Below are 13,345 nucleotides of genomic sequence, written 5' to 3'. Positions count from 1 at the left end.
AAAAAACTCAAGGTTTCAAGATTTATTATACCCTGACCCTGGAAATAGCTTGAATCCAAAAACCTGTAGAGGTCATGTAGGAGTCAATGGCAGAGGTACCTTGAATCATTTGAATATGTTAACAGCCTACATGATGTTCAGGTTTTGCCCAAAAACTCAATCAGTTAAAGCGATTAGAGTTTAATTCGATTCATTCGAGTTTTCAGGTTGTTAACCCCAAACTCGCTGATTCGATTTTTTCCCATTCAAGTTTTTTTTCAAAATTAGAAACCATTCGAGTTGTGAGTTCATTCAAAGTATATAAAATTCTAAAATTCGACCTTTAATAAATAACCCCCTTAAAGTGGACCTGTCACAAAAATCTGTATAATAAAAGTCCTTTTCAAATTAAACACGAAATCCTATTAATGCTTTTTATTAAAGCATTCATAGCTGTTGTAAGCTCATTTAAAAATCTCAGCTGTCAATCATATATTGTCTGCCCCTCCTCTATGCCTTAGGCATAGAGCTGGGGCAGACAATTTCTTTCACTTTCCATTCAGCACTTACTAGATGTCACTGCACTTCACACATTCCCCCATTCTCTTCACCGTTTAATTTTGTAACCAGGGCATGGGGATGGACATCGGGTCCCCCATTCTGGTGCACAAACAAGATTCTGAGATGATGCAAGGCTTGTCTTAATAACATTGTCCACAAAATGGCTCCTGCCTACTTGCTATAATTATGAATTCCCAAACTGAAGGAAACAAGATTCAAATAATTTATATAGTGTAATTAAAGTTAATTTTGCTTGACTAATGTGATAACATAGGATTTTGATTAATTGTTTGGGTGATGGGTCCCCTTTAATGGACATTAATATTATGACTATTAGTTTTAGTGTCAGTATCCCTTTAATGCACCTCACTCTGTGAAGGTGACTGTGCAACAGGAGAAATCCCGGGTCTCGATCTCAGTCTTACAACCCACCTCAGGTGTAGCAAATAGATAATCAATTTGTTGAGTTACAGAGAGAAAGCCATTAGGCAGTACTAGCTGCTACAAAAGTGTTTATTCACACAACATGTTTCGGCCTCTACGCCCTTTATCTTTAATGCACCCCTGCTTGTACAATATGGCACTTTACTTTATAAACATGTTAAACCATTTATTCCACAGCTGATACATTTCATAGTTCCAAAAACTACTTTATGTATTGAAATGACCTTTAGCACTACTGCTAATGCTCCACATTCTTCTCCATATTTCTAGAACAAAGCCATTGCACATATTGTTATGGAACTTGTTTTGTTCATACATATTGAACAGTCACGTCTTGTACTAGATTTGTTCCAGCTCCTCTCTATACATCTAGCCAAGACTTTTTCAGGTGCTGAATGCCTGCCAAGGACTGCCATCAGTGAGAAGTGACCCTCAGCAATAGCAGCAATCAGAATTCCTAGTTTCTTAGTCTGTTATGAGACAGATTTCTAACCATTACTGGAAGCTTCCGTCCTTGAAACCCTCAATGCAGATTTTACCTAGATTTGCCTTTCTTCTTCATATAAGTAGATGTATATAATTTCTTGTCTGTTTTATAACAACACAGTAACAAGCAAATAAATTGTTTAGGCACAGAGTAGGTTAAGTTTGAAAAACTTGATTTTAGACTGCAGACCGTTTTTCCATTACTAGAAACACATGTTTACTCCCTGTCTTCCTTTTAGGCTTATAACAAAGCAGCCTGTAAATCACAGCCTCATCTTTATATTGCATTCTATTATTGTGTAGTTATGGGTTGCGTGGTATATCATATCACTTTGCAGAGTGCTGTAATTTTAACAATGCAATATTTCTAGAGCTTCAGTGGTATTGATTTTTGCAAACAATAGTCCAGTTCTACAGCTCTTAGGTATTTCCATGAAAAGTGCTTTGTGGTCTTTCATTTAAAGACAACAACCTTAATATTCAATACTTTTATAGGTACAGTGTAATTAAAGAGTGTGCTCTTTTTATTGCTGCAGAAAAACCAAAGGAAATTGAAGTTTAGCAACAAAATACTGAAAGGTCCAGATTAATTGTTTGACAGTCACATATTATCTGAAATATACCTGATTAGGCACAGGACTATTTGTCCCAGGCTACTATACAAAATTATAATTTATATTTATTATACCTGATCCTGGAAATAGCTCGAATGAGAAAATTCACCAATCTAAAACCTGTCGAGGTCATGTAGGAGTCAATGGCAGAGGTCCTGTCACGATCAGCACCCTTAATCCAGAACAGGTGCTAGGCTCACGGCTCTACTTCCGCCTGTAGCAGCCACCTTTGGCTTCGGGAGTAGTGATGGGCGAATTTATTCGCCAGGCGTGAATTCGCGGCGAATTTGCGCGTTTCGCCGCCAGCGAATAAATTCGCAAAATGTGCGCGAAAATTTGCGGCAAAAACGGGCGCCGGCGTCAAAAACGAGACGCCGGCGCTGTTTCGCGAATTGCGTGCGAAATTTGTGAATTTTTCGGCGAAACGGCGCAAATTCACCCATCACTACTTGGGAGGAGCCCTCAGCTACTCAGATGCCACAAGATCTTAATAAGAGAGGAACCAAGCAAGGGTTCTGCACAGGCAAAGGGGTACGGTCATTACCAAAGTTTTGGATGGAAGGCAACAGTTCAGGGAATAGGCAAAATGCGTAGTCAGGTGGGCTGGGGTCAGTACAGGCGGAGTTCAACCAGGGTCAAACAGGCAGTGGTCGGTACAGGCGGAGTTTAAGCAAGGTCAATCAGGCCGGGGTCGGTGCAGTCGGAATTCAAAGAATAGTCAGGCAGGCAAGCGTCAATACCGGTAGAATAGTCAGGCAAGCAGGGGTCAGGATTAGCAGAGTTTAGAATAGTCACGCAGGCAAGGGTCAATATTGGCAGAATACAGCAGAGTCAGACAAGCAGGGATCGAAACTAGAATATAGCAACAGAATAAGCGAACCCAGGAACTAACTAGACCACCAGGGTGAGTCACTACAGGTCCCTTGATCCATTTGAAGATGTTAATAGCCTCCATGGTGTTCCAGTTTCTTTTCGGAGGGTTTTTCCCAAAAACTTGAATAACTTGAGCGATTTTAGTTTTTTCCAGTGGAGAACTCGATTACATTTTTCTTTTTTTATTGAGTTTTCGGGTTTCGCAACTCATACTCACAGAATCGAGTTTTCCCCATTCGTGTTTTCTCTTAAATAAGAGTTTATTCAAGGTATATAAAACTCTACCAATGACCTTTGATAAATAACCCCCTAAATGATTAGGCTGGTTCTGTTCCCAATAAGGATTAATTATATCTTCACGTAGATCAAGTACAAGGTGCTGTGTAATTATTAGAGAGAAAAGGGAAATCTTTTTTTTAAAATTTTTATTATTTGAATAAAATTGAGTCTATGGTAGACAGCCTTTCCTTAATTCTGAGCTTTTTGGATAACGGCTTTCTGGATAATGGATCCCATACCTGTATTTAGGGCTGCAGTGTGGTACAGTAAATCTGCATAGTTGTTAATTTTTTACGAGATGTAAATAAAGTTCTTGGATGTAAAAAGTGTATCATTTTTACCTTAATGTTTCTACTAAAGTTTTTGTCTTATTTATTAAAATTCAATTTATTGGGGGGGAAGTTTCAAAATTTTGCTAAAAACTTGTGATCTCGTTATTTTCATAGCAAAAAGCTGCGACTGCAGGAAAAGAAACTTGATTAACAAAATCATTTGAACATTGAAAATACAATTCCTGTTTGCTTCCATGGAATCTTGACAGGTTTTAGGTGGTGAGGTTTCAAGGTTGTTTAAAGATTTTTATTAAAGTTTGGTAAATTTCGAAAAAGTAAAAAAATGTCATTGTGACTTTATGAGTCAGAATTGCCATGATTTGTTCTTGGCAAAAATAGCAAACTTGAATTTTAATAAATCAGTCCTGGGAATGCCGATTTACTCATGTTAGTGGTCGACATAAAGCAGTTTTTTCTGCAATCTCGTTTTTTAAGAAAAAAATTGTGGTCACATTTTTTCTCTTGAATGCTTTAATAAACTGGGGAAATAAATATATTAAGTTGCTTGAGACAATTCCCATTGACATCTATAGAATCATCTGGTAAATTTTCACATTTTTTACTTTAATAAATTCTGGCTATTTGTTTCAGAAAATGCGTTGCTGTATTTTTTCAATTAAATGATTGTCAACTAATTTTTTTTTAAAAATTTGCCCCTTAGTGAGACTTTGGTGGTTATTTACCAAACTCTGGTCAGGCTTTTTGGGTCAAAACTCGAAATTTATCGAGACTAATTAAAGCCCGATGCAGCAAAAAGCCAGAATCAGAAAATCCGCCATTTCAGACCTGCCAAGGTTGTATATAAGTCAATGGCAGAGGGGCCTATCCTATGTTGAAGTTTCTGTGGTCTGCGCTGGAATTAGCCATTTCAGTCTTTTCAGGCAAAAATCAGAAAAATTCATGCTTTCCAGGAAAAACTGAGCGATTTGGGAAAAATCCAGAAAAACTGTAATAAACAGCATTTCATGAAGAAATAAACTATTAAAAATATGTTATGCAGGGTTATATTTGCAAGGGAAAGGCCACATTGGTTCTTAAGCTGGCCATAGACGCAAAGATCTGATCGTACGAATCGAGGATTCGTACGATTTTCGAACCATGTGTGGAGAGTCCCGACATTTTTCGTCCGGCGGAGATCGGTCGTTTGGTCGATCGGACAGGTTAGAAAATTTCTGTAGGCTGCCGATAATATCTCTGCGTGTATTGCCGATCGTACGATTTTCAGTGGGAAACTGTCACTAGCTTTGGTTGGACATAGATATCGTACGATTGCTGTCAGGGGCAGAACATTGCTGATCTGTTCTTTAACTAATCTGACTGGTAAGACTTTGATCTGAATGGTTAGTGGCAAGTCGGGAGATGGGAAAGTCCGATCGTACGATGATTCGTACGATCGGATCTTTGCATCTATGGCCAGCTTTAGACACTAAGAAGTATCAAATTATTGTCTCCTAACCTGTATTCATTGTCATGGCAAGTTTTTCACAAATACAACTTATGGTTGTGTAAGACAGTTATGTGACATGTTTATATGAAAAGAAAGTGCTGAATTTGTTTTGATAAAGTCTACTAACCTCTCTTTATCTTTCTCAAGGATCTTTCATAAAATAATGTATGCGAGTATAAAAAGAGAAGTGCAGAATTTTGTATATGGAATGCTATTACGCTGTAAATACTTTTATATTTGTGGTATGCAGAGACCATATAATTTCACAATTTTTAGATGTTTTCTTTCTATTTTTTTTAGGATGCAAAGTTTGTAGAGGAACGACGGAAGCAATTGCAGAATTATTTAAGAAATGTAATGAACAAAATCATTCAAACTGTGCCAGAGTTTGTTGCCAAACCTAACAAAGAAGGATTGACGCACCTTATGCCATTTTTTAGGTAATATTTTATAATCTAATTTTTACATTTTTCAATTTTGAATCAAATGTCCAGTCGGGACACTCTAGTTTGACTTTTTTATTTCACAATATCCATCTTTTTGAAGGTGGCCCAATCATTTTATTCTTAATTATTTTTATTTTTACCATTTAAGGTTACTTTTATGTTTCAGAAGAAAGCAAACAAAATGAGTCTATTCAGACTCCCTCACTCTGGGCCTCACTCTGGGCCGGCTAAAATGAAAAAACGCTGGCGCTAATCTCACGTGGCGATTCATTTTCGGTAGTTTCGCCAAAAATGGAACTAGAGGGGGGCGGGCCCTAGCGCAGGACGCGCAGCCGGGTCCCCGCCCCCCCTCCGTAAACCCGGAACTGGCCGCCGAACATGTGGCGGGCGGACTGCCGGGGGGCCCTGCGGGGGTGCGGGCCCTGGCCCGCTCGCACCCCCTGCTCCCCCGGTAGTTCCGCCCCTAGTAGTCGCCCAAAGTTTCCTCGTGAGACAACTTCGGGCAACTTCGCAAAACGAACCACCGCGTGTGATAAGCGCCAGCGTTTTTTCATTTTAGCCGGCGCAGAGTGAGGGAAGACGTTTGGGGAGATTGGTCGCCACAAAGACGAGGCGATTAGTCGCCAGGTGACCAAATCTCCCCAAAACGCCCAGTGTGGCTTTACCCTTAATCTTGCACAGAACATGTAAATCTGGGGGTCTTTGCCCAGCGGTATCATTGTTGGTAAGTGGCCCTTATGTTTAAAACATTTGGCAGCTGACATTGCCTCAAAAACCTACTTTTGAATCACCTCTTTTATGTAGAAAATTGTTCAAAACTGTGCTAGATGTGGGCTTGGAAAAATGATATCCTTTTCTAGGCAACTCTAGAAAGTTTTTTGCGCCTTAAATAATGGAAAATATGGGTGGATGAAAAAATTTAAACATTTCCAGGCTGTTTTTAGAAATTCAGTATCTAGACATCATTTGGTCTCATTTGGTCTTCAGTATCTAGACATCATTTTGATTTTGCAGAGGAGAAGCCACTCAGACTATCTTTTACTAGACTCTAACTGTCTCCTGTAGTTCATTACTTTTCAAACTGTGACAGCAAGACATACTTGCAACTTTGTTTAGGAGAAAGTGGAATCCTTACCGTTTGTATATATGGCAGTAGCTTATAGAATTCCGTATTACTTTTTCACCCAAATATCTTTTGACCCTGTATTTTATACTAAAATGGCCAGTCCAAAAGGGTTTCTTCAGTATTTTTAAGCAAGCAAGTATTTCTGTGAAATCAGTGTAACAGTATATATAATGTAACTACAGACTCTTTTAATCTAAATTTCAGTTACAATATTTGATACATGCCATTAAAAAAGGGCACTGCTATAGTTCATCCTGACCCATGAACATGATGAATAAATTGGGAGGCTTAATCAGTAATCAGTAGGAAGAAAGAAACGTCAAGAATTCAATGAAAATGTAAAATATATTAACATATTTAAAATGTATATTATGTGGTGCATTTCAGCAACTCATGGCTTCCTTAATGTTACTATTCAGCATTTCGACAATTCAAATCAAAAGTTTAAACCTACAAATCTCTATAGCAGACTTGGGTAGTTTCATGTTTTGCTTACTAGCTAATGATATGCTTTTAAAGAGCTTTGAAGCAGCAATTTCTTGAATTAAATATAGAGTCCAAGATTGTGGATTTTGGATTTGACCTGAGCACTATATGGTACTGTATGTTACACATGATTAGTCCATCAAGCATTTTACCTTGACATGAGCAGTGTTGATGATGGCTCTGACTTTGAGTTGGAGAACTCACAGTCAGGCACTTTCCTTTAAAGAAACCTTGACTTGTTTGTGGCTGTATTGAATATCCACCTTTATGTACAAAGCTTATTACGTGATTTGGAGCATAGGTACATTTGGCAGAACCATATAATGTTATGGGGAGCTCCCCTTTTGCTTTTTTGTTTCAAGGACCTCTGGTTTAATTGCTCTCAGGACATTACATTGCTATCTTTATTTTTTTGCATATATCCATCTATAGTCAAAAAGGCACAACTGTATCACCTACTGTATATGTGACTAAAAAGATCTTAAAAGGGCTATAGTTTCTGATTCCATCCTTCACTTGTGTCTTATAAATCTATTGTGTGCTGCAACATAAAGTATTTTATCTATATATTATGTTTCATTTGGCTCTCCTGCGGCAGACTTCTATACATCTTTTAAATGATAACTCTTTAAGAAGCATTGGTGTACTTGTCTTTTTAAAAGTGATATAGTGTGGGAAGTTTCTAAGGACATTAGAGGTTGTACTGATGTCTATCATCCGCCCGTGATTTTTTATAACTAGCCCAAATTTTCAACTTCAGGAGATTTAGTGATAAGTTGGGCATGCAGCCAAGTATTGGCAATGGAGAGGCAGTTTTGTGAGATTTGTCGTCCACAGCCATGCATAAAAAATTGCGGACAATGAATCTTCCTCTGTGCCTCTGCCGTTATACAGTATATTGTTTTCTGTAATTTATCAATTATCATTATCTTATTATTTGTTCTGCAGTCTACAAACACATTCCCATACATCATATGTATTATTAGGGCTTATGTACTAATGCAATTGAGGATGGCCTCACTTGTGGGTGTAGACACAACCAAGTGAACTCTTGAATTACCGGCAACTCAAGGTAGGGGTTAATTCAGGGATTTCCTTGAGTCCACTGTGCCCTATAATTTGCACATACACATTTATCAGATTTGTTTGAATGAGTTAATTGATGTAACACGCAAGTTGTAAGGACCATGCATGGGAGCAAAGTACCTTTGTGAATTGCGCAGGCCCGGATTTATGGGCAGACTACAAAGGCTTGGGCGCTAAAATGCTGGTGGCTGCATGCCGTCCGCTGACCGCATCTGAACCAACCCTCCCAGTGCGGACAAGTGGGAGAATCTCAAAGGGGTTGAGCTGGCTGGCTGGTGGATGAGCGGGTCGGCAGTGGGGGGACGAGCGGGTCGGCGGCATGGTGATGAGTGGTTGGGGGGGAGGTGAACGGGGTCTAGGGGCGCACCTTTTAGAAATCCGGCGCTGGAATTGCATCAAAGTGCATACAGTCGTGCATCTGTTTTAGTGCTTATACTGGTATGGAACATGATATCCAGAATTCTCGGGATCTGGGGTTTTCTGGATAATGGAATTTTTTCGTAATTTGGATCTTCATGACTTAAAGAGATACTGACACCAGAAGTTAAATGTTTTTTACATCTATCATAACATTGTCTTGGCATGCTATTTATAATTTTGAGAAAATATTTTCCCAATGCTTTTATATTACCTTCTGATCCTCCCATGTTCCTCTCTGAGGGTCTGCCATATTTGTGCAGCAATAGTCTGTTAGCATTAGAAACACTGACTGACAGGCTGAGAAGTGACAGTCAGGTTTGCAAAACAGTCAGGTTTAGGAACTTCAAGAAACAATTCGGAATTCGGAACTGTTTTCCGGATAACATATCCCATACCTGTAGTTGCATTTGTAAATTGGTCCCATGAGTTACACTCTTCAATGTGGACAAAGCTCATGTAAAGGAAATCGAAACTAAGTACAAATTATTTATTCAAAATGTGCGCAAACCCTTGCTGACCTTAGTTAAATAATTATTTTAATTCAGGAAAAACAACTATAAAAAAAATTTTCAATCCATAATTCAAAGTGGAAATATATTGTTATCTGTCTTATCATGGATTGCAGTGGTATTAAAAATGCTATCAATAGGGCCAATAACACTAATCAGAGGAAGGATGTGAGAAATCCATTGATATTCTTAATCTTATGCCATGTTTTCTGTGACAGAATGAAGGTTGACAGGGTCATGTATTTGACAAACTGAGATTGACATAAAGTCAGTAAATGTGACCAAATTTTCACAAGACTTAATTGGTTTTTCAAATGGCTGATGCAAAAGAACGTTTTTATTTGAAGTGCTCAAAACCTACTACAGATATGGGACCTATATGCTTCGGAACTGATGGTTTTCAGATATAATGTGGTGTCTTTTTTAATACTACTAAAACAATACAAAAAGATATTTTCAACATGAATTTATACTAGCTTCATTTACATCAAAAACAAATGTTGCCATATTCCAGACCTGTCCAAATAAAATATTCCATTCCTCCATATGAAAAAGTTATTTCACAAGAAGGGAGCCTGAAGGGGTCATTTACATTCTGCACCTCAGTTGTGGGCACATTGCCTGTCCTACAGACAGTCTTGCAAAAAATCCCGTTCATTAAAGATACTTGCAAAAGAAAAGATGAGTTTAAGTACAGTGCACCATAATGTGGTACAGGTATGGGACTTGTTATCCAGAATGCTCGGGACCTGGTGTATTCTGGATAATGGATCTTTCCATAATTTGGATCTTCATACCTTAAGTCTACTAGAAAATTATGTAAAGGTTAATTAAATACAATAGGCCGATTCTTCTTCCAATAAGGATTAATTATATCTTAGTTTGGATCAAGTGTAAGGTACTGTTTTATTATTACTTTGAAAAAGGAAATCGTTTTTAAAAATTTGGATGAACTGGAGTCTATGGAAGACAGGCTTTCTGTAATTGGATGCTTTCTGGATAATGGGTTTACGGATCCCATACCCGTAGTTTAAATTTTTTTTTTTTTTTTTTAAAGTTATAGAAAAATTTGCTTACGGATAAATGGCTTTATTAAAGGGGTTGTTCACCTTGAACATATCTTTTAGTATGATGTAGAGAGGGATATTCTGAGACAATTTGCACTTGGGTTTTCGTTTTATATTATTTGTGGTTTTTAAGTTATTTAGCTTTTTATTCAGCAGCTCTCCAGTTTGCAATTTCAGCAGTCTGATTGCTAGGGTCCAAATTAACCTTTCAACTATGTATTGATTTGAATAAGAGACTGGAATATGAGTAGGAGAGGGCCTGAATAGTAAGATGAGTAATAAAATGTAGTAGAGTGGGTTAGCGGTGCCTTTAGCAATCAGCTGCCGGTTGGTGAATGAGGCACAACCTAGATCGCTAGGCAGGCAGTTCATTCACCGACAGGGGGTAATTGGTACGCTTTACAATTGAGCATCGACTGAATCACCAGGTGAGAGGGGACTCTATGTGGGTGAAGGGGTGCTCAGAGTGTAACTAAACGGGTGACTCTACCAAGCTTGTCAATTATTACCCCACTTCTCCATAGTTTGCAATATAGCATTTGAGATATGAGCGCATCTCAATTGTAAATGTAAAAGATCAACCCACTGCCTCCTGTTGGTCCGTCCCCCTGCTTTTTACCTTTACTTTAATATAACTGATCCACACTGGACATGGGGTTTTAATAATAATTTATTAAAAGTTATGTTTTATTAACTAATCACCCATGAGTTGTCGGATGTGATGGATGGGAGTGTGAATCACATGGGTCATTTCTTTTTCTTTCTTCGTTTTTGGCATATTTATTATGTGGTGTAAAAAATGGCAGAATAATTCGCCACACATCGCCAGGCATCGCCATGTAAAAAATTACATAATTTTTTTTTTACATACTTTTTCTTTGAGCAACTTCTGCCGGAACTTACTTACAAAGGTCTGAAGCAGTGTAAAATAGCAGCGGAAAATCTGGTGTTCATATGGCGGAAAATTTCATACACCTTGATAAGTTTGCCATTTATTTTACTCAGCTTTTTACACTGTTTTTCTGCGAATTTTGTTTTGTACAGCTTAATAACTAGGCCCCTTCATACATATAATTGCCTTGAGACTTTCAATTGTTTTGGTGGCCTTTTACTTATTCTGACAAGTGATGTTTCTCTGGAAGTTAAGTGAGCTATATGTTAACCTTTAAATAATCTCCTATTGTGCTTGTGTATTATTTTAAAAATGATTTCATGACCAACTATGACTTTTCTCTCTGAATAAAACAAGGGTTCTCAAATCTTGCAGAGATGCTATATTTTTATAATGTTGTGCCCACCTAAATTCAAGTAATCATCCTACTTTTGGTAATTATGGCAACATGTGCAGTATTTCAGCTCCTTTATATTTTTTTTTAGATCTCTTTATTTATGATTTTCTCAATTTTACAATAACACAATAACACATCACAAAAAGCAGAAATGAGGTAGTAGTCCTAGGATAGGGTATAGCACATATACATTTTTTTTTTAACAAATGTTAATTCACATACATTTTAGTGTACAATATTATATTCCGGTGAGCTCCTTTATATTTTAATGTGCTTCCTTTTGTAATTTCCCCTTGCAGTCTTAAATATGTCATGATTGATGATGTGTATATATATATATATATATATATATATATATATATTAACAAAGATGTGCTTTAATATTTCGCGGGCTCAGCAATTGCTTTTCAATTATTTTAAGTGCTTTTTAATTTAATACAACATTCTTGGTTAACTGTTTTGAAGACCTGCTATATTGCTTGGATTTTATAGACAACACGCTGTAGAACAACTAAGATTAAGGAACAGTAGCCTGAGGCCAGACCATTCCAAGGGACATACTTGTGACACTTGAGGATTCCTTGATGAAGTGATCTGCATTTTTATGTGCCATTAAAATGAACTTAATCTTTCAGTAGCCTTTGGTGTTATCAGGTAGAAAGTTGACATTTGATGAAATGGCAATTTAATTTTTTTCACATCTTAGACAATAGATTGTATAATTATTCTGAAACAGACTGAAATGAGAATGTTGAAAGATGATAATATTACAAGGCCTTCTTTAGCTTGTCAGTATTTCTATGCCAATTTTAGGTTTGATGTATACGCCCTTCCGTTGTACAGAACTGATTAATATGTTGACATAAGTTTATTAATATGTGATAATTGTAATAATATTTTAACAGATGTTTTTAATATTGATAATTTGTAATGGTCATATTTTCTCATAATTATAATTAAACAGAGACATGAATTACTATATTTTTTATACAGGCAGGGGCGATCCTGCCCAATTTGCCGGTAGGTTAGCAGAAACATAGACATTTGGGTAGCAGCGGATGTGATTTGCTTAGATTAAGCTAAAGCCTTTGATACTGTACCAAGCAAGATGTTACTGATTAAATTAAGGAATGGATAAGAAAGAGTGGCAATGAATGGAACATTTTCTAATTGGACCAGCGTTGTTAGAGGAGTACCTTAGTACTTAGCCCATTCTTCTAAATTTGTTCATAAATGACCTTGAGGTTTGTATTGTAAATACAGTCTCCGTTCGTGGTGTTACTACATTTTCAGAATTATTACTTCCCTGTAGGATGTTGCATTGTGTGTAGAGATTTGACTAAGTTGGAGAACGGGCTAATTACATTCACTACTAATAAATTTAAGGTTATGCTGTTGGGCAACTGGAGCATCTTGCCTCACATTGAATATGCAGTGCAGTTTTGGGTGACAGTTCATAGAAAGCATATGAATGACATAGAAAATTATCCTATGAGGAATCATTGTTTTTATTGTTTTCTCTGAAGAAGAGGCACTTGTGAGGCAACATGAATACTTTTTATAAATATGTTATAGAACATTATAGACAGACTTTCTTCACATACAAAAAAAGAACTAAGTAAAAGCCATCAATATAGACGTGTGGAACTGAATTTTAACTTAAAGCAATCCAAATGGTTCTTCAACATGAGGGTGGTAACTGTGATTATATTGTAAGGGAAATACATAAATTCCTTTAAGTGGAGCTTGGATTAATACACAATAACTAAGTCCTTCACCAAAGCAGACTGGTCCGTTTCATGGGCACTGAGTGTAAATGATGTTAATGTGGGTTCAGTTGCATTTCCATTCATAAAAAAGCCCTTACATATTCATTTATCCCAGTATCCTTTTAGACCAAA

At 37.2% G+C, this 13,345-nt stretch overlaps 1 protein-coding gene across 2 annotated transcripts in view; it reads left to right on the top strand.

The window, feature by feature from the left end:
- The window catches only part of snx29.L (sorting nexin 29 L homeolog), a 290,583-nt gene that overhangs the window by 240,408 nt on the left and 36,830 nt on the right, over positions 1 to 13,345 (top strand). The window contains exon 20 of one of the 2 annotated variants that reach the window (XM_018236316.2): positions 5,316 to 5,455. The exons of the other annotated variant lie outside the window; for it this stretch is intronic. Coding sequence (XP_018091805.1) covers positions 5,316 to 5,455 — 140 coding nt within the window. The remainder of the gene's footprint in view (positions 1 to 5,315; positions 5,456 to 13,345) is intronic. 2 annotated transcript variants of the gene reach the window in all.

This window comes from Xenopus laevis, chromosome 9_10L, assembly GCF_017654675.1.
Source record: "Xenopus laevis strain J_2021 chromosome 9_10L, Xenopus_laevis_v10.1, whole genome shotgun sequence".
NCBI lineage: Eukaryota > Metazoa > Chordata > Amphibia > Anura > Pipidae > Xenopus > Xenopus laevis.
The sequence above is the reverse complement of the archived record's forward strand: the minus strand, read 5'-3'. Positions and strand labels throughout refer to the sequence as shown.